Source organism: Nannospalax galili, unplaced genomic scaffold (genome assembly GCF_000622305.1).
Source record: "Nannospalax galili isolate Female #2095 unplaced genomic scaffold, S.galili_v1.0 scaffold339, whole genome shotgun sequence".
Taxonomy (NCBI): Eukaryota; Metazoa; Chordata; class Mammalia; order Rodentia; family Spalacidae; genus Nannospalax; species Nannospalax galili.
In genome coordinates, this window is record NW_008344185.1 from 85,525 (window position 1) to 107,297 (window position 21,773).

Sequence of the window (21,773 nt, forward strand, 5' to 3'; positions counted from 1 at the left end):
AAGATGACAGGGAATTAGAGCAAGAAGAGGCAGATATAGTATTGTTGTGCTAGTTTTAATCATTCATATTTAAATATCATGACACAGAAAATGATTTTGTACATGATTATCAAATTCTGAATACTGGATCCAAATATCTCTAATTTAATTTATTGTATAACTTCATAGAAGTTAATTTTTCATCTGTAAAATATAAAGTAGCCCGGTCTCAGGATCACTTTAAATTGTTTAAGGTTTAAATAACTTGTACGAAATAAGAGAAAAGGCATGCTATCTTCCAAACATTAACAATTTAGAAAGGTACGATTTCAGGAATTTTAGACTAACATATAAGAACAAAGAAAATGAGAAAAAACTATAAAACATAAAAAGATCTGTCTATATCCTATATAACTATTCTGAATAAACTACAGAAATTTGCCCATTTAAAAAAGTTTTCTTGTGGCTGGCAAGATGGGTCAATGAATAAGGACACTTGATACCAAGTCTGACAACCTGAGTTCAATGCTGGGACCCACATGGTGGAAGGAAAGAACCAACTCCCAAAAATTGTCCTCTGACCTTTACACACAGGTGACAGTGTGAGTGCACACATAAGTACATAATCAATTTAACAAACAAATGTAACTTTTTGTAAAATAAAGTTTTCTTAGAGGCTGGGGAGATGGCTCAGTGGTTAACAGTGCTTGTTACCAAAGTATTAGGACTCAAGTTCAAATCCCTAGCACCGGGGCTGCAGAGATAGTTCAGCAGTTAAGAGCACTGACTGCTCTTGCAGAGGACCTGGGTTCGATTCCCAGCACCCACATGGTGGCTACAGACCGTCCTTAACTCCAGTTCCAGGGGAATCTGAAGCCCTCTTCTGACCTCTGAGGCGTTGCACGACATGGGTGCACTCACATACAAAAAAATTTAAAAAAAAAATCCCTCGCACCTATGTAAAAGCTGGTATGTGCTTATAATCCCAGCATTGTGGGGAACAGAGACAGGAGGATCACTGGAGCTTACTGGCCTCCAGATTTGCTCCAGGTTCATTGAGAGACCCTGTTTAAACAGAATAATTTAGAGAATAACAGAACAGGACACCTAACATCCTCCTCTGTCCTCCATGAGCAATTCTAAGGCCAACTCAGCCTAAAGGGTGAGACCCTGTGTCAAATACTCCCAAAGGGAGGAGGAAGCTTGACCAATGGCGATTGCCTATAAGTAAAGGAAGACACAACAGGCATAATTTAATTTGTATCATTTACATTCATTTTATACTGTTTTATTATTTGTTTCTACAGTTTATTTTCAAATTATTTCACAATTTTCCAGGTATATGAGCTTTTAGATTCAAATATTAGCTTATGTAATGGTCAAGTATTAAATTTAATGAAAACCCAAAATATTTCTTTAAAAAAATTTTTTTTGGATTCATTGTGTTTTGCCAACATATTTAAGTCTCCCATGTGCATGCAATTCTCATGGAGGCCAGCAGGGGGCAACAAATCCCCTGGAATTGGAGTTAGGGTTGGTTATTAGCCACCATGAGGATGATGGAACAGGAACACATGGCCTCTGCAAGAGCAGCCAGTACTCTTAAACACTGAGCCACTTCTCCAGTCCCCAAAAGTACTTATTCTTTTAAAGATAAGTTTATATACTAATGATAAACTTTAGCACCTAGATAAAGAAAGTAACTTATTTCAGTGATGTCCTTCTCTAAGTTGCTAATTACCTCAAACTCATGTTACAGGTAGTCTCAGATTCAAATTTAAGCTCAAGAATTCTGAAAGTAAATATGAATTTTAGATTTTTAAATTATTTCCTTCTATTCCTCTAAATAACTATAATCTTCTAGTAAGTGACTTTATCACTTTCTTGTCATGAACATACAATGTGTTTTATTTCTTAAATACAAAGTCAATAGTAAGGGGGAACTGGCTCAATTCTTCAGAAGGCAAATTAGAAGACTGCTACACTAGAGTCAGGAAGCAGAGACAGGAAGATTCAGAGTTTGAAGTTAACATGGGCTACAAAACTGACATCTCAATTCATTGCTTCAATATCTTTTCTTTCATTATATTTTCCATACTATACACAATCTAACACTACATTAAGCACTACTTTCTTTAGCATAAAATCCACAAACCTCATTTTTTGCCTTTTAATAAATCTAAAACTAGACTACCTTTCACTTACTGGATGTGATCAAAACAATTACCTGACACTGACTAAACACCTTTTGGCATGATAAAGGTTTCTGAATAACAGACAAAAGCAATACTTTTCTCATTAATACTTTTGTGATCATTTTCATTTTTTGAGAAGGAAATTCACTCAAATATTAAAAGCTATCTCTTTCAAATCTAAATAACCAATAAGTAAAAATTCTAATTACTGGTGTCTAGATTTAGCTGATTCCAAAGTCAGTAATTTTAACTTCTATATTTCTGGAAAAAATGGAAACCAAGATATTCCTATGTCAGTTATTATCAAAATGTTTAACATCCCCAACTAAAAATACTATCTGAATGAACCAGAGAAGCAGTTTCTAGTTGCCGGGCATGGTGGCATACACCTTTAATACCAGCACTTGGGAAGCAGAGGCAGTTGGATCTCTGGGAGATTCAGGCCAGCCTGGTCTACACAGTGAGCTTCAGATCAGCTGGGGCTACAGGGAGATCCTGTCTCAAAAAACAAACAGAAATAAACAACAAAAAAGCAACAGCTTATAGTATATTTCCAAACTGGGCCAGGGCTACCATACCCCATTTACTACTTTAGATTCCTATCTTAACAGAAGAGTCAATTTCACTGAATAAAATGCATAAAAGTATACAAATGAAAAGTAAATAGCATTCAACTTAATAGCATTTAAATCAATTTTAAAGCTTCTTAATACCCATAAATCAGGTTCAAAAATTCTACATCAAGTAATTAAAACAACTTTCTATTGTGGATACTAAGTTTAACAGATGAAAACCAACTGCTAAAAGATTATTTCTTGCGGCTAGAGATGACTCAATGATTTAAGAGCCCATACTGTTCTTGCAGAGGGCTGGAGTTCAGGTCCCAGCACCCCTATCAGGCAGATCACAGTCACCTCCAACTTCAGTTCCTGGGGTATCTGACAGCTTTGACCTCTGCAGCCACCTGCACATACATACATCCATATACACACAGACACAGACACACAACATACACACACAAAAATAAATCTCTTTTTAGAAGATTATTTCTAGAAAGACTGACACTGTATTTTGCTGGGTTTGAATGTTCCTATTTAACAAACGTGTTTTGATCTGCACTATTTTTAATCACGTAAACTTCACTGTTAAATTTACGTAAGATAATAAGGTAGATATTAAAGGAATTTAAATACCCAAGCAAAATGACACATCAATATTGTCAGGCTGCCCATCCCTTTCTCTAATTTTAATTATCAGGGTTTCTCAAAAGAACCTCACTGATTTTTACTATCATTTACTTTATTGTATAATGCAATTATGTCTCTCTCTATATATGTATGTTTTGGGCCAGTAATATTGGAGTTGTCAAGTTTGTTTGTTTTTTTCCTTTTCTTTTTGAAGCTGGTCACTAATTTGCTTTGGTTTAGAAGGTTAAACAAAACATATTAGTAATGAACCTTTATGCTTATACTGTACCAGATATGAGGAAAAACCAGGGCAGACCATCATATTATCAAAGAATACACACAAACAGAAATGTGGAACCAAAGACTACATTAATAAATTCAGTGACTGCATTGTTTTCATTACATCATATCTTAAGCACTACATGTTTTAAGTTCTACCAATAATATGCTGCTAACATCATCCAATAGGACTTCTGAAAGTTTACATGTGACTAGCCACTAACTGCATCCCAAACAGCTTACATATAAACTCATCTCTCTCTCTGTTCCTTAGCCTCCAAGTAACTGAGTAACACAAACATTTTAAAATTCTCAATGACACATTGAAGTACCTTGAATTCCTATTTAAGACATATTATTAAGAACATGGAGAGAGATTAATGATCACTAATCATTTGTATAAACAGCTATAATCCTGTTTAAAACAAAAACACTAACAAAGTATATGCTTAGATCAAGATGTTTCCAATAAAGTTAACTAAATCCTGAATTCTAACTAGAATTGAACCTTTGTAACTTTATTTTAAATGGCTTAATTTCTTTTCTGGAAGTTATTTTTTTAATTGGGGTATTATGTTAAGAATAGGCCAATTTATGATCAACAAAGTCATAGTTTGGGGAACAAATTGTTTTCTTCTTTCATAAACATACTATATTTTTGTTAGTAAATTTTTGCTTACCTGGAAAGAAGTATCACTAGAAAAGTTCTATTGAAGTCTTTCCTAAAATTCTCTCATCTTCCTCAGGAACATAGCTATTCTAAATGTTGCAATGAGGAAAAGCATACTTGGGAACCCAGGGGGGTAAAATGAGAAAGGAATAGTGAAGTGTGCTACAATGAAGTTTCATTGTATTCCTATGGGAAGTACTGGAAATTTAACAATTAGCCATTCCACAATTAACCGTTTCTTTTTCTTTTTAATTTCTAATGCAGAAACACATCTCAGTTTAACTAAACACATAAGAGTTCACTTCCCATTTAAACATCTTTTCAACTAGCAAAACCAAAATTTTTATATTAATACATTTTAGTCTCGTTTCCAAAAATGCCTCTGCCTATAAATCATTTCTGAGATTTTTGAGTCAAATCATTTCTCATATTAAATCAACCACGGATAAGTACCAATAGTATCTTATAGTTTTATATGACAAATGCTCACTGACATTCTTGATTTTTTTTTTTTTTTAAGTTTACTTTCATTCTACTAAAATCCAAACTATTCCTAATTTCTTAGAGATTCTATTTAACACCTTTCAGGTGATTCTATATTCTTATGCAATCAGCTGTTCCCAGAAAAACTGAATAATAAGGAAACATACCTAAGAGAGGAGCTTGGGAGATTTTTTTGGTTGGGTATGTGTGTGTCTGGGCGTGTAGGCCTGGGGAGAGTGGTAGAAATACTAATTTGCAATACAGAAAAAACAATGCCATTTACATGGTTCTAATAAAAGTGCCTGACCACCCCCTCCCCCACCCTCAAAAAGCCATTAAATAAAGAGGGAGATTCAAAAGAAAACAAAATAATTCCCAAGTTTCACCCCATAAATACAAATAAGACCATCATAAGACGGGGCAAAGTTTAAAATAATGCCTTTATTGTTAGGACTAGTATGTTAACATAAGCCACAATCCTTTTGTTTTCATAGGTTGTTTTCAATTTTAAAAATTACAAATGAGTATGTGTACAAGTTTCAAAGTGGATAGAGCACTTTGAATTTCATATCAAGTTCAAGCTTATTTTTCAGATGTCAAATCTTGTAAAATTTTATTTTATAAAATTTTCCATTATTTTAAACTTCACTTGAATCTTTTAAAATCTCTTAATTTGTATTATGAGTACAGTTTATTCTATAAGATGATATCAAATTAAACTCTCAGCAGTTTTAAAGAAAAGGGAATAATTCACTAGACACTCTCATTAAGCTTTGAAAAAGCAAGAAATTTCAAATATTAAGTCATAGGTAAATCTAAACAATTATTTTAACAGTCTATGTACAAACACTGTCATATGTAAAAAGACTAATTTCATATTGCAATATGACTACAAATACTTATTTTTCTAGTTAACTAAAATTTCAATGATAAAACAAACTAAAAATTTGGCCTAAATTTTCAGGTATTTTGAGATTATCAGGCTACCTTCAAAATTCAATTAACCTAGAATCATTTCAAAAGAAAAATCAAATTGGGTACATTTAATGTCACTAATGTGCAAATCAAGTATTTCAAAGTAAACATACCCCAAATCTCTTCCTTTTAAAGGTTATTACTTTCAGTAGTAAAATACATCAAAAGCAATTATTAAAAGAGAGAAAGCGTTATTCTCTCCTACTTTATATTTTTTAAAAAGGAAACTTCAGGTATCAACATTTTCTGTCCCTTAAAAATAGATTAAAAAGTCACTTACCCCAAACACCTGCAGCTAAAGATTTATTCTGATTTGGTTCTCTTTCATATTCAGGATTTAAAGATGGCTGAAAGAAAGTTGAATTTTAAAATGTAACAAACTACGTGTTTTACAACTCAAGTCTTTAAAAACAATCACATGATTATATATCTTATAAATGAAGAATATGGTATGATCAACTCAGCTATAATGACTAATATTCATAAACTTCACTTTCGGCTTACTCTGCTAACCATTACAATGCTGAGTGTTTATACTCACTGCTAGTTGGAAACAAAGACAATCTTCATCTTCATCCTTAACTATCTGAGGAAAGTTTGAGTAGCATGGAGGACACATACACAAAGGTAAGGAATGTAGCTTAAGTTTAGTGGTAGAGTGCTAGCCAAACAAATAGGAGGCCATGAGTTCAACATTCAGTAAAAAGAAAAAAAACAACAAAAGTCCACAGAGTCAAGGGGTCTACTAGCCCCTGTAGTACCAGCTATTTGAGAAGCTGAGGATAGGAAACAGTGGCTTTAGTCAAGGAATTCAAGGCCACCCTGGGCATGACAGCACCAAGCAAAAGAGAATCCCGGTCTGAGGTACAATGTCCTTTCCCAGTTTACACCAAAGGAGAGGAAATTATACTATCTTCCAATTCTAGAGTATGTTTATGTATCAGTGGACTACTTCTGTTAACACACTCATTTTCTCCCAGAACTCAGGAGGATGAGGCAGGAGGACTGAGAGTGCCATTTCAGTTATATGGTTAAGATTGCTGCCAAACTGGGCTAGGCAACATGAGAGCCTGGTTCACTTTAAAAACAAAAAACAAACAAAAAACAAACTAAATTAAGACTGTGTGCTACAACAAATTCTTCTGTAGCTTGCACAGACACACTCTATCCAACACACACACACACAAACACACACAAACACACACACACACACACACACGTTCTAAGGGATGCTCAGGATTATTCAAGAGATAGCATTAATGGGTACTCTAAAGCTTATCTTGTTGACATTTCTTCCCTAGATTCCTAAGACTTACAGCATTGACCAGGTTATTTTTCCTATAAAGTAGCAACACAGCCTGCTTTGCTTAAGGAAAATAAAAAATACTTATGTTGAATAAAATTAATCCAAATACAAATATCTTAATGATGAACCAAAGTGAATTATTACTAGCATTGAACTGATACTAAAAAACCCCAGAACAGTGTATATGTATTATCAGTACAAGTCATTACTTCACAGATACAGCTCCATAGGATTAAGATTTTTTTGGTGGCTATGTAAACATTTCTTAATTATACTATTCTTATTAAATAAACTATTGTAAACTATACTCTATGTCTATATTCCAGGTCTAAGATTATAATCACTGATTTCCACTACCTTAGGAATGGAGGTGGGGACAATAACAAAAGCACCAAATAGTTTTTATTAAGAACTTCCTATGTGTCATGCATTGTTTAATCTGCTATTCATTTAACACTCACTACCATGAGAACACTATTATCCCCAATTTGATTTTAAAAGTTAAATTTTATAGTGACAATCGAGTGGACAACGTAGATTATTCAAATGTTAAGGCACAGGCATTTCCAAAACTACTTGATAATAAGACCTCAAACTGGCAATTTTTAAAAAATATTTTGTTATTATTATTTTATGTGTACAAGTGTACTGCCTGCATGTATGTAATGTATATGAGCGCACATGTGTCGTGCAATGCTGTGGAGGTGAGAAGAGGGCTTCGGATTCCCCTGGAACTGGAGTTAAGGATGGTTCGTGGCCGCCATGTGGGTGCTGGTAAATCAAACCCGGGTCCTCTGCAAGAGTAGTCAGTGCTCTTAACTGCTGAGCCATCTCTCCAGCCCCTCAAACTAGCAATTTATACTTCATATTCCCTAACCATTTCCCTGCCCTAAATCTAATCTACCAAATTCTTTCCCTTAAACTATCTAAATGACTTTTTAAAAATTTACTGGATTCTAAATGACTTCTAAATTATATCAAAAAACTTTCTCTTCCTTTATCTAAGCTAACCAACTGAAACCATCAGTTTCTCCTATACTAATTTTTGGTTTGTCACTAATCTTCCTTCTACTGTTATAGTCTATTCATTCTCTTACAACTGGTATAGTTTAAAAGTAAAATCCTTTGCACTAGACTCATTCCTTCTTTCTCCCTCGTTTGTTCTGATTTAGTTCTTGCGATGCTATGGACTGAACCCAGGGCTTCATATATGCTAATAAACACATGTTCTACCACTGATCTACACTCGGTGTTGACAAAGCTTATTCCTTCATATCAATTAAGTCTCACATTAAATATGCTATAGAATTCTCTTGAATTCCCTAACCAAAGTGGCTACCCAGTCACTTCCTGTTTAAATTCTCTGCAAAACGGGAGTTACATTTTCATTTTATGCTTTGAACGGTCTCATTAGCATAGAAACTCAGTGAGACCAAGGACTCCACCTGTCATTACTGACAACTAATATAACCACTCAGATATATAGTAAAAATTACTAAGAATATACGAAGTGCTCATCTCTTTACCTATATAACATGAATTTTAAATTATCACAATTGAATCATAACGGCTTGGCGGATGTCTCAGTGTTAGAGGACCTGGGTTCAGCTCCCAGCACCCACATGGTGGTTCACATCCATTCATAACTCTAGTTAAAGGGATTCATTCCAATACCCTCTTCTGGTCTCCGTAGGTACTGCATGCATGTGGTACACTTACATGTATGCAAAATACACACATAAAATTAAAACAAATTTTTAAAAAACACAGGAATTATAGCTGGTCATGGTGGTACACACCTTAATCCTAGCACTTGAGAGGCAGAGGCAGGCAGATCTCTATGAGGCCACCCTGGTCTGCATAGCAAGTTCCAGGCCAGCTGGGGCTAGAGGGAGACCCTTTTTTAAAACAAATTAAAAAAAAAAAAAAGAAAAGAAAAGAATGAATCGAGCCAAGAACAGTGGTACATAGCCATAATTCCAGCACTTTTGAACTAAAAGGCAAGAGATCAGTAGTTCAAAGCTACCCTAGGCTATAAAAGCAAAGTAAAACTGTACATTAGCTCACTTTTTCTTTAACTTAGGAAGCAGAGTGACGAGCTGAGTGTAGTGGCACAAGCCTCTAATCCCAGCATGGCAGAGGGATCTTTAATGTGAGTTCTGTGCCAGCCTGAGCTCAGCCAGGGATGTATAGTGAGACTGTCTCAAGAAAAAAAGAAATGAGGAAAACAACAACAGCAGCAAAAAAAAACAAACAAACAAACAAACAAAAACAGCACAGTGTTATACACATTGAGATTAGGAAAAGATGAAAATTTTATTTTCATTAACTCATACTTATTTTCATTCTTAGTCTCATTTGAACTAGGATAACAATTCTCTGACCACTAAGAAATCTCTGAATTGAAACACTACTTCAAAATATGGAAGGCTTAAGAGTCATGCATTGTTCTGTGTTGTTCTAACCTATTTAAAAATCAATGATCTAGGGCTGGAGACTGATAAGATAGCTGGCTTAGGATGGACTAGGTCCTTGTTTGAGTTCTGAAACCAGTAAGAAAATAGTAAGTATATTTGCTAAAAAGTAAATTTTTTTAAAAAATGACAATCTAAATATAATACTGAAGTAGGGAATAGTTATACGTGCCTGTAACCTCAGCTGCTCAGGAGGCTGAGGCAGGAGGAACACCTAAGCCCGTAAGTTCAAGACGAGTCTGGGCACCATAGTAAGATGCTTCTCAATCAATCAATGTATTAGTAAAATACTTTTTTTCCAGAAGCTTGATTTAAATATATAAATGAAGCAGTTGCAAATAAGCCACTAAGCCCAGCTATTACTTTTAAGGGAAATCATCCAGTATTCTACAAGGAATAAAAACAACATAAATAAACCAAAAGTGCTACAAAAAAAAAATCAAACAAAAACAACCCATGGTATGACTCTGGAACAGGGATAAGGAGGGAGACACTTGGCTTAAGAAGGAGGTGATGCACAGAAAAATCCCTTACAAGGAGACAATGAGATGGCTCATTGGGTAAAGGTACTGGCCATCAAGTCTGATGACCTGAGTTCAATTACTAAGAACCACAGGATGCAAGGAGAGAACCAGTTATGCTCTGAGAGCCAGGTGTGGTAGCACACACCTTAAATCCCAGCACTGGGGAGGAAGAGGCAGAGGGATCTCTGAGTCTCAGGTCACGCTGAGTTATACAGGCCAGCCAAGGCTACAGTGAGACCTTGTCTCCAAAAGAAAAAAAGTTATTCAATCACCTCTGTAAGTGCACTGTGCCACACACCCATGCATGCAAACATACACACAAAATAATAAAATGCAATAAAAACAATTCCTTATAAAATATGATGTTTAAAAGGCAAGTAGACAGAACCAGGCAAGATGACTTTTGTTAATCCCAGCACTTTGGAGGCAGCAGCTCAAGAACTGTCATGAGTTCAAAGTCAGCCTGAGCTAAACAGAGTTCCAGGTCAGCCTAGGACACAATGAGACCCTGTCTCGAAAACAAAACACCCACAACGGGACAACCACCTGTGAAGAATGAGCCCTACAGAAAATGACCTGTACTAATAAAACCACCTAGGAGTGCCTTGATTCTAAAATGGAACTTGCAGAAACATCATTTGTATTAAAATTACAAGAAACTTACAAAATCCTCAGCCTCAAACTGTTTTCGTTCTCTTTTGTCTTCTTTCCTCCCAGTGTCATTGTCAGGGATGCTGTTTTCATGTAGTCCTTGGCTTTTTCCAGAATGGAAAATACTGCTACGAGAACGGGAATTTCCACCATGGTATCCCCCTCGATGATTTATGTTTTCAGTACCATTTCTGCCATGCGTACGCCATCCATTTTTTTCTTTCCTCCCAAAATTACCTTTATTTGATAACAGTAAAGTAATATAAATTCAAAGACAGTGATGCTTAAAGATTTGAAAGCAATCAAAACAACCTATAAAACATTATGAAAAAAACTGTCCTGAAATTATATCATCCCTTAGCACAATTTACCTCCATTAGGACGCCCAATACCAGAATCAAAGCCATCTGAAGAGTTGTGTCGTCGGCGACTCACATCATAACGATTCTCTGTCCATGAAAAGTTTTCAGAATGCTTTTCAAAATTCAATGATGACTGAAAAATTATAAGCACATAAATACACTTATTAAACCCAAATTTAACTTTAAAAGCTATTAACAACCCAACTTATTTCTAAGAATTTTAAATGGTTAAGAATACATGTATTTAAGTTTATTTGATATTTGGTAATTCTACATATAAATGAAATGAACCCCATAGTTAGTCTCCTTTTTTTCCTGTCTTATTGAAAGAAGTATATCTTTCTCTTTTTTGGACTTTTTTGGTCTCCCTGTAGTGGGGCTGGTCTAGAGCTCACTATGTAAACCAGGTTGGCCTTGAACTCTGAGATCCACCTACCTCTGCCTCCCTCTGTTGGGATTAAAGGCATGTGCTACCACACCCAGATAGAAAGAAGTGCATTTTTCTAAAAGAGTTCAAGAATTACAACTATTTTTCAATAACAACAATAATAACAGTAACAGCAAAATTCTCTAAGAAAAGCAAGTTAAGGAGGCTGGAGAGATGCCTCAGCAGTTAAGAGCACTGGCTGCTTTTGAAGAAGACCCAGGTTCTGTTCCCAACACTCACACAGTGGCTAACAATCATCCTTAACTCCAGTTCTCTTCTGACCTTCCTGGGCACTGCATGACATGAGTGCACTTACATTTAATGAAGGCCATACACTCATACAAATAAAAATAAAAAATTTTTTAAATGAAAAGCAAGTTAAAATGTGATACATTTTTCTTATTAACAAAGCATAATATTCTTATCACACGCTGATGTACATACTTTCAATCTAATTCTGTTTTCTTCTACATCAAAAAAAATTACTAAGTGTAAAACATCATTAAGTTTCCTATACTCTCATCAAATAAGCACAGAAACAAAACATAAGATGTTCAATGACTATTCCAAAAATTAGAACTACAAAATCCCATCTTTAATAGCTATTTAGCCTCATTATTAACATGTATCTGATGAAATTATAATTTAAAAATCCCAATAATATAAAAAACTTTTGACTTTAACAAATGGATTTAGGTTATCAGAAAAGAAAAATGGAAACCAGGCATACTAGTGCAGACTTATGATTCCAGCTATTCAGGAGGCTAGTACAAGAGGACCACATGAGCTCACAAGATCAAGAGCAGCCTAGGCAAAATGGGCAACCTTTTCTCAGAGAGAGGGAAAAAAAAAAAAGTAAAAAAAATTAACATATACAAATTATTACCATTTGAGAAAGAAAGTGGTGATGGTTGAGGAGAGGACATTTATTATGCCAGATAATATAACATGCTACTACTTGGCTGGGGTTCAGGGCAGTGGTAGGGTGGGGTTCCCTAGCAAACTGTAAGGGCCAGAGTTTAATCTTCCCATTAAAAAAAAACAAAAAACACAAAAAAAAACAAACCACTACTATGAAGACTAAATGAAACCTTTGTGATAATGACATTTCAAATTAACAGAAGAAATAAGATCATATACAAGGAAGTTAGATGCCTCTAATACGTCATCTACAAAAGTAAATTCTAGGCTGGGCATGGTCCTAGCATTAGTGAAGCAGAGGCAGATGAAATCTCTTGAATTTAAGGCCACTCTGGTCTACATAGTGAGTTGGTCTACAGACCAGTTAGGGCTACAAAGTAAGACCCAGTCTCAAAAAAACAAAACAGGTTCTGTTTTGCTGCCCTATTTATTTTAATGTACTGCTTGCTGTCCCCCAAAAAAACAATGGGAGAAAAATAAAATCCAAGATCTCTAATCTTAGCCTAACAGGTATATTTCCTAAAGCTAAAGCCAAACACCCCTCTTTTTAACCCTCCCACCTCAAATGATGTGCCAAGATCACACAATAACCATTATTAGTGCATGCACACATGCTTAGGTACATACATATATATCCTCTCAATCAATATATTTTAATAACTGTTAACTGACTGAAATCAGCTCTGAACTCAGGGAGGGGGTATAATCTAGGTGTGTGTCTCTTTCCATGCTAGAGGTTAAACCCAAGGCCTCATGCTTACTAGGGCAAGTATTCTACCACTAAGTACGGCCATAAACATAGCTTCCTAAGTATAAAATTTTTACTCATCAGTGCCCTCTTTTCAGTCACAACCTGTGGAAGAACTGAACACTCATTCTGTGTCACATTGTGATCTTACTTTTTATTCACATTATTTTATAGAATACCTTTGTATTTACAGACAATATATTTTGAACACAACAGGAAATTCAAATACTATGTTGTAAAACAATAACAAACATTTGCACATAAAGATGTGGTACACAGGGGTTGGAGAGATGGCTCAAAGGTTAAGAGTTCTACAGGTACCAGGTACACGTCATATACATACATACATGTAAGCACTGACACATACAAATAAAGTAAAATTTTATTTATTTATGTATTTATTTATGCATTTTTATGTGTATGAGTGTTTTGCCTGCATGTCTATAAGTGCACCAATGACCTGCAAAGCCCGAAGAGGTCAGAAGAGGGAGTCAGATCCCCTGGAACTGTAGTTAAGGATCTAGTCATAATGTGTGTGCTGGAAACCAAACCTAGTCCTCTGAAAGAGTACCCAGTACTCTTAACCACTGAGCTATCTTTCCAGTCCTGAAAAGTTTTTTTAGAATATGTGAGACACAATATGGGACATTAAATAGCATTTCTTACCATGGTGTGCCCAAACCACCAGAAAACTGATCTAATAATTCAACTTTGCTACTTTAGTTTATTACTACTTCTGGTTAAGAATGCCACTTATTTTGAATTTCTTTAGTTTTATGTTTCAAGAATCCAAATATTGAAAGTAAACAAATTTAAATTGTAAGTAAAATAAAATTACCATTGCTTAAGAAACCAGTGGTCTACACAAAAATGAAGAATGATTTGTCTATCTCACTATATGGAAACCACAAATTGTGTTTCTCCAAACTATGGGTTTGTGAGATATTTTATCCTAACAATCTTGTCAACAGGAAGAAGCAAAGTTATACAATGTTCCTGACAAAGGTTAATAATTACATGTGTATCCTAGATTTCATTCCTCTCCCATTTCCTCAAATTTAACTCCACAGCTGGAGAGATGTCTTAGCTGGTAAACATGCCTGCCAACAAGCCTAATGATTTGAAGACTGAAGTTTGATCCCCAGAACCTATCTAGGGATGAAGGTAGAAGGACACTATTTCCCAAACCTATTGAGGTTATTCCCTTTTTCTCATTACATTTTGGTAAATCTATCATTTATGCTTTTCAACACACAACTGCAATTTGATATCTGCCTGGCTCCATAGTTAATTCATGCTGTTTTATTTATTTTTATTTTTATGTGCATGAGTGTTTTGTCTACTATGTGTGTGTCTGGTTATCTGCAGAGGCCAGAAGAGGGCATCAGATCCCTTGGAACTGGAGTTCTTAGATGTCACTGGAACCATACCCAGGTCTTCTGAAGAACAGTCAATGCTCATAATCACTGAGCCATTTCTTCAGGCCCTTCATACTGTTTTTGCCAAAGTTAAATTATCTTTTATGCTCAATCATGGCTTTCTATTAATTCTTTGTCCTTTCTATAATATTTGTATTAGTAAAAGGGCTCTCCTTTTTAAATGCTCTTCTTAGAGCAGAGCATGGTACCACAACCCAGCAATGCCAGTACTTAAGAGGCAGGATGATTAGAATTCAAAGTCAGCTAGGGCTATTCAAGAGCCTATCTCAATCAAACAGCCTTCCTTGTATTTCTGGACATCTGTTTTTTTGCTGTATGTAGAAAGAAGTGGAACAGAACACTCTCCTTTGTGATCCATGTATTTTCTCACTTCGTACCTCTGTATTCATTCATCTACCCCTCACATTTAATTACAAAGTTGAATAATCCAAATTATTTCTTGCCAGTCCAGATCTCTCTCCTGAGCTCTAAAACTCTGGTGATTAAGGGAGGAAGGGAGGGAAAGAGGGAGAGGGAGAGGGAGGGAGGGAGGGAGAGAGAGAGAACAACTTTTTGGAGTACAGGTCTCTCCTTCCACCATTATACAGGTTCCAGGATCAAACTTGGGTCCATAGGCTTATAGAACTTTACTCACTGAGCTATTTGATGGCCCCTTGACAATTCAAATTTAAACATATCCAAAACTTAAATTCACTATCACATTCATTTGCTTCTGTCTTAGTAACTGATATCATCACATAGGTGACTCAAGCCTATATTCAGAAAAACAATTCATGAAAAGTAAAGGCACTTAGTATGCTAACTCTAAAAAATTTACTAAAAACAAATTAAAGCAAGGGATGAAGATATAGCTCTGTGCTGGATGGCTTGCCTAGCACCTACCAATACTGGGTTCAATCTCCAGCACCATGAAAAAAAAAAAGGGGGGGGGGAGAAAATATAAAGACATTTCCAGATAAACAAAATAGAATTACTAACTACCAGATCTAAACTACATGACATACCTAAAGAAGTCCTTCAGGCTAAAGGGAAATGAAACAGAAAGAAAATTAAAATATACAGAAACAACGAAGTATAGCAAGAATTAATGGCGACAAGGCTATGTGTGGACAAACACACACATACACATAAACACATATTCATGGGACTTCAATTTTTTTTCATTTTTTACAAAATATTATCCATTACTCGCAAAGATTTAAAATTGGAAACTTTATACATTACTTGTAGGAATGTAAAATGGTACCATCATTTTGGGTATCAGTTTGGAATCTCAAGTTAAACCACCTATAATCTCAACAAAAGTGGGAGGTAGAGGCGAGAGGATTGGGAAGTGAAGAGCATCCTTGGCTATTACAGCAAGTTTGAGGTCAGTCTGGGCTACAAGAGATACAGTTAAACAACTGAAATAAGCTAACACTTGTGAAAGAAAAGTTCCCAAAAAGAACTCCTACACCTTGGACTGAACTTCCTGCAAGGCTGACCAAATGATTATCTCACAAATATTGTGGAGAGTTTAGACTGATGCAAGTCCAGAGCCTAATTACCATCTATCTCAGGCCATCTTTAGCCCCCTAAACAGCCACTCCTTGCCCACCTGTTTCTGATCTAACATCCTGTGACTAACCGATAAAAACCTTTTAGAATGTATTAACTTAGCAGACCACCAGGTCTCACCAATCCAAAATCCAGATGCTGTCATCAGATAGCATCTGAGACCTATAGTAAGAACCCTCCTGCTTTGCTATGACCTGCCTATTGAATGTATCCACCAATGTATTTGAAAAGTGTCTTGATTTATGACTTTTCTTTGTTCAGTTACTATAAAAACGGGTGGGTTAACAAAGAAATCAACTTAATGGTTTTCTAGGTATGGAGAAATTGACTGAAAACCTCTGGAAGGGAGAGAAAATATAAATAAGCCTTGTGTAGCTTCACCTTTTAGTTCACTCAAATCATTCATTTTCAAAGTTGTGCAGTGGAGCAATATAATAACAGTCTCTCATTATTCTGTTGTGCAGATCTCTGATTTGTGGATTGTAATGGCTGCATAGACTTTCCAAGGACATGAAAACTACTTTGGAGAAAACATTAGCTCCTACTTAGCTTTAGAGATTTCTATGAGTAACTAAAACAGGGCAAAAAGCTTTGCCTCTGTGTTATCTATTTCCTTTGAGACCTTAACCTTTGGACTCTATCTCTACTCAACTATGCACGTAGACATGATAGTCATTTAAGAATGACTATCTGACCATTTAAGAATGCCCTGACCTCACAGTGCAAACTGATACACTAAAATCCTCATCACTTTTCTTCTTCTCAGATTAATGATGACAAAAGGAAGGTAACCAAATTGTCTGCAAGGTTCTCAGGGGCATCATAACACCATGCTTCCATGTGTTCTGATTGCCAGGTTTCACAACACCCCGACCATTAGGGTGAAGTCTCAAAGTCTCCAGTCATCAATCCTTTCTCTTCCTGTCTCCTTTCCCCCTACCTAAAGATAAGAGGACCTTGAAACTTACACTGAGTTAAGATAGTTGTGACTGATCAAATCATTTTCATGGTTTGCAGGATTTCCAAATAAATTTTTTAATAACCAACAACCTGTCCTTGAGTCATTGGGCCCTTTGGAGCAGTAAGTAGCAGACTTGGGTTTGGTAAAAGTAAACATTTTTGTGATGCTACAGAAAATTTAAAACCATTACAACAGGGGCTAGAGAGATGGCTCAGCAGTTAACAGAACTTGGCTACTCTTGCAGAGGACCTAGGTTCAATTACCAGCAACCACATGGCAGCTAACAACCATCCTAAGTCCCAGGGGATCCAGAACCCTCTTCTGATCTCTGCAGGCATTGCACAGCATGGATATGCTTACACACACGCAGGCAATATACTCAAACACATAAAATAAAAATAATAAAACTAGCTGGTGTGGTGGCACACACCTATAATCCCAGCACTTGGGAGGCAGAGGCAGGTGGATCTCTGTGAGTTCAAGGCCAGCCTGGTCTACATAGTGAGTTCCAGGACACCTGGGGCTAGAGAGACCCTGTCTCAAAAAGACCAAAAAAAAAAAAAAAAATAGTAATAGTAATAAAACTACTTTAAAAAATTTATAATATCCCAGCACTTGCGAAGCAGAGACAGGCAGATCTTTGTGAGTTCGAGGCCCACCTGGTCTACTAGGGCTACAGGAAGACCCTATCTCAAAAAGACAAACAAAAAAAGTTACAATAACAGTTGCATTACATATATATTGACTAAAATTAAAACTCTGCTTACAGAAGGTAACTCATACCTTAATAGAGACTTTTCTTTTTTAAGAGCAAGGTCAAAGTTTCAATGTTGCTTCAAAAACTCAGATAAGTAGCCTACCACAATGGCAAAAAAAAAAAAAAAAAAAAAAAAATTTTAAAACTGACAATTTGCCTGGCATGGTGGTGCTTGCATGCCTTTAGTCCCAGCACTTGGGAGGCAGAGGCAGGCAGATCTCTGTGAGTTCAAGGCCAGCCTGGTCTACATAGTGAGTTCCAGGCTAGCTGGGGCTACAGGGAGACACTGTCTCAAAAAAGACCAAAATAAAAAAGGTGCCATGCAGCTCAGGCTAGCTATAAAGTCAAGGATGGCTCTGAACTTCTGATTCTCCTGTCTCTGTCTCCTAAGTGCTGGAACTAGAGGGGTGTGCTATCATATCCAGTCTATGTGATGCTAGAAAGTTTAACCCAGAGCTACATGCATGATAAGCAAGCACTCTTATCAACTAAGCTACATCCCCTGTCCTTGTGTATTTTTTTAAATACTTTATTTTTATTTTACGTGTATAAGTGCACCCACGTCTTGCAAATGCCCAGGGAGGTCAGAAGAAGGCACTGAATTCCCCTGGAACTGGAGCTACAGACGGCTGTCAGCTGCCATGAATCGAACCTGGGTTCTCTGTAAGAGCAGTCAGTGCTCTTAACCACTGACCCATCTCTCCAGTCCCATTGTGTATTTTTTAATGAACAAAAAACTATTCAGTCTTCTTAATACATAACCAAAATAAGGCAAGAAACAGGAAAATTTACAAATCAAAGAAAATCTCTACCAGAACTTTCCAACAAAAATTGTGACATCACTGATACTACCCAATGCTGAGGGGACACATGTAGCTATGAAGCACTTGAGGTTAGTTCAACAAAACAGTTTTTTACTTAAATTTCAATGATTCATATTCAGTACTGGCTAGTGTCTGACAGTGAAGACTATATACTTTTACAAATAAACTATCCAACACTACTTTAAAGAATTTTGTCATTTATAAAGAGGAGAAATCTAAGAGATATGAAGAGAACAGTCCTAAATAAGTCTGAAGCCAAAGCCAGGTGTAGTGACACATACCTGTAATCCAAATACTAGAAAAACTGAGGCAGACTGGCATGGGCTACACAGCCTGGACTACATAGTAGTCCAAAAACCAACCAAAAAAATAAATAAATAAAAATACATAGTAATATATATATATATATATATATATATATATACATATATAAAATGAAGTCAATATAAGCATGATATTGAAGTCAGGTAAGGTAAATTTCTAAGCCATTAGTATTTATTTAGATGCAAAAATCATGAACAGCCTGGCATGGTAGTGCTTACCTTTAATACCAGCAGAGGTAGGTGAATCTCTGTGAGATCAAAGGTAATTTGGTCTACACAACAAGTTGCAGGCCAGATGGGTTTGTTTTTTCATTAGCATATATTAGTTATACATAATGAAGGGTTTCATTATATTTTTGTCCATGTATATAACATACTTTGATCATACTCACCATTACCACCACTTCCCATTTTCACTGATCCCTTTCCTCTTCCCAAGTAGTCCCCTTTCAACCTTCATGTTTCTTTTGTTTTGGTGACCCAATGAGTTTCATTAAAGTTGCTTATAGGAGCATGGCTGAGAATTTGTTAAGTACAATGGGCACCTTACCAGTAGCTATACCAATGAAGAAAATGTCTCTTTCCCAGCAAACATTAACTGCCTACAGATTCTCAGGAAGGGATGGGGTGGGGCCTTGTGAGCACCTCCTAGCTCCTGATGGGAAGAGGACAGGTCAAATCTTATGCAGGTAATCACAGCTGCTATGAATTCCAAAGTGCCATAGCCAAGTCAAGCCTGGATGATAGCATTCCATAATACTCCACTCCTTCTTCCACTTCTTCTAAGATGATCCCTAACCCTTGAAGGGGCAGGAAGGTAATATATATGTCCCATTTAGGGATGACTGAGAGCACAAATTTTTTATCAGTTTTGCAGTCAACATTTTATAAATTTGGGGTTTGGTTTTTTAAAAATATTTTATATTATTTTTATTTTATGGGTATGGGTGTATTGCCTGTATGTATGTAAGTGCACCTATGTCATGCAATGCCCACAGAGTACAGAAGAGAGCGTCAGAACCCCTGGAACTGGAGTTATGAACAGTTGTGAGCCACCATGTAGGTGATGGGAATTGAACCCAGGTCCTCTGCAAGAGCTGTAAGTGACCTTAACGGCTGAGTCATCTCTCTAGCCTCAGCGGGTTTTTGTTTGTTTTTTTTTTTTAAGACGAGGTCTTGCTATGTTGCCCAGAATGGCCTCAAACTCAAGGCAATGCCCTTGTCTCATCCTTCCAATTACAGGTGTGCACCACCAGATTCAACTACAACCCTTGGTCCCTTATCACAAGTATTTCCTTATTAAGGAAAGAAATGGTGACATGGCAACCAGAATCATTTGATCATATTCAATATACCCATTCATAGCATCTGGCCTGGGCTAGAGAATTGGCTCAGTAATTAAGAGCACTGCGTGCTCTTGGAGAAGACTTGGGTTCGATTCCCAGCACCCAACATGACAGCTAACAACCATCTGTAACTCCAGTTCCAGGGGAATCTGGCACTCTTCTGACCTCCGCCAGCACTGTATGACATGGGTGCACTTACACACATGTAGGCAGCATATTCATGTGAATAAAATAAAAATTAATAAAATCTTAAAATCTAGCCAAAATTTTAAAACCTGACAAACTAGGATGAGAAGGTACTGGTATGTCTATTAAAATCCTCTATGATACAAATGGCAAACTTTAAGGACATTCACTTTAAAGGAAAAGATATTAATCATCTCCACTTCTATATAACTATGTACTATGAGTCATAGCTATTGAGAGCAAGAATCTACTGTAAGATCAAAGAGCCTGTACGTTTCCTACTGAGCTGCCAAAAACACACGGTCTTAATCATTTTATTATCCAAGTCATTTCTCTAACTGTGCTTATGTCACAGATAAAGAACAGTTTCTGAGTTCAGACTCAAACCCACTGCACACATACCCTATTATTATTAACAATACCAACATCAAAAATCTTAAAACTGGAGTGACATGTGTCCAATCAAATCGAGTGTCTGTGTATGGCAATAAGTCACAAAATATCTATCTCCTTCCCACTTGCCCTTCCTCCCCTACTCTTTCTCCCTCACCTTCCCTCTCCCTCTCAGAAGTCTCTGTACCAACTACTGGCCCTATGATGTACAGAATGTCAAATACTAGGTTACTTTAAACTGCTGTGAATAATGCAGTGACTTCCAATTGTTTCTTCTCTGACCAGAATAATAAAGAATGTATCACTGACCACCATCCAGCACTTTTCACAGCTTGCTGAATTGTGGCCTCCTCCTGCTGTTTGGGATATTGGCAGTAGCCTTAATTAAATGCTGTACCAATCAAATTAAATGGATTTGGTTTCAGCATCTGTTGGTCAATTAATCGGTGTCTGACAAAGTGGAATGTCATGTGACAATTCAAGTTCAGCCAAGAGTATAAAGAGATAGTAGGTAAATTGTTGAGAGAGACAATGTGCCTTGTGCATCCCTATACAATTTTTTAAAAATATTTTATTATTTTTATTTTACCTGTATGAGTGTATTGCCTGCTTGTATGTGAGTGCACCCATGTTGTACAATGCTGCGGAGGTCAGAAGATGCCTTCGGATTCCCCTGGAACTGGAGTTAAGGACAGTTCGTAGCCACCATGTGTGTGCCAATGCTCTTAAACCACTGAGCCATCTCTCCAGCCCCCCTACACAATTTTTTATATGCAAAAACTGCAAGGCCACTACAGCTTTTTGCA

At 36.4% G+C, this 21,773-nt stretch overlaps 1 protein-coding gene across 2 annotated transcripts in view; it reads right to left on the bottom strand.

The window, feature by feature from the left end:
• Gpbp1 (GC-rich promoter binding protein 1) overlaps positions 1–21,773 on the bottom strand; it is a gene marked incomplete in the record, with an annotated part of 77,714 nt that overhangs the window by 22,927 nt on the left and 33,014 nt on the right. The window contains 4 exon segments of one of the 2 annotated variants that reach the window (XM_017799955.2): positions 4,961–5,020; positions 6,049–6,115; positions 10,737–10,960; positions 11,095–11,218. In XM_017799955.2, coding sequence (XP_017655444.1) covers positions 4,961–5,020; positions 6,049–6,115; positions 10,737–10,960; positions 11,095–11,218 — 475 coding nt within the window. 2 annotated transcript variants of the gene reach the window in all.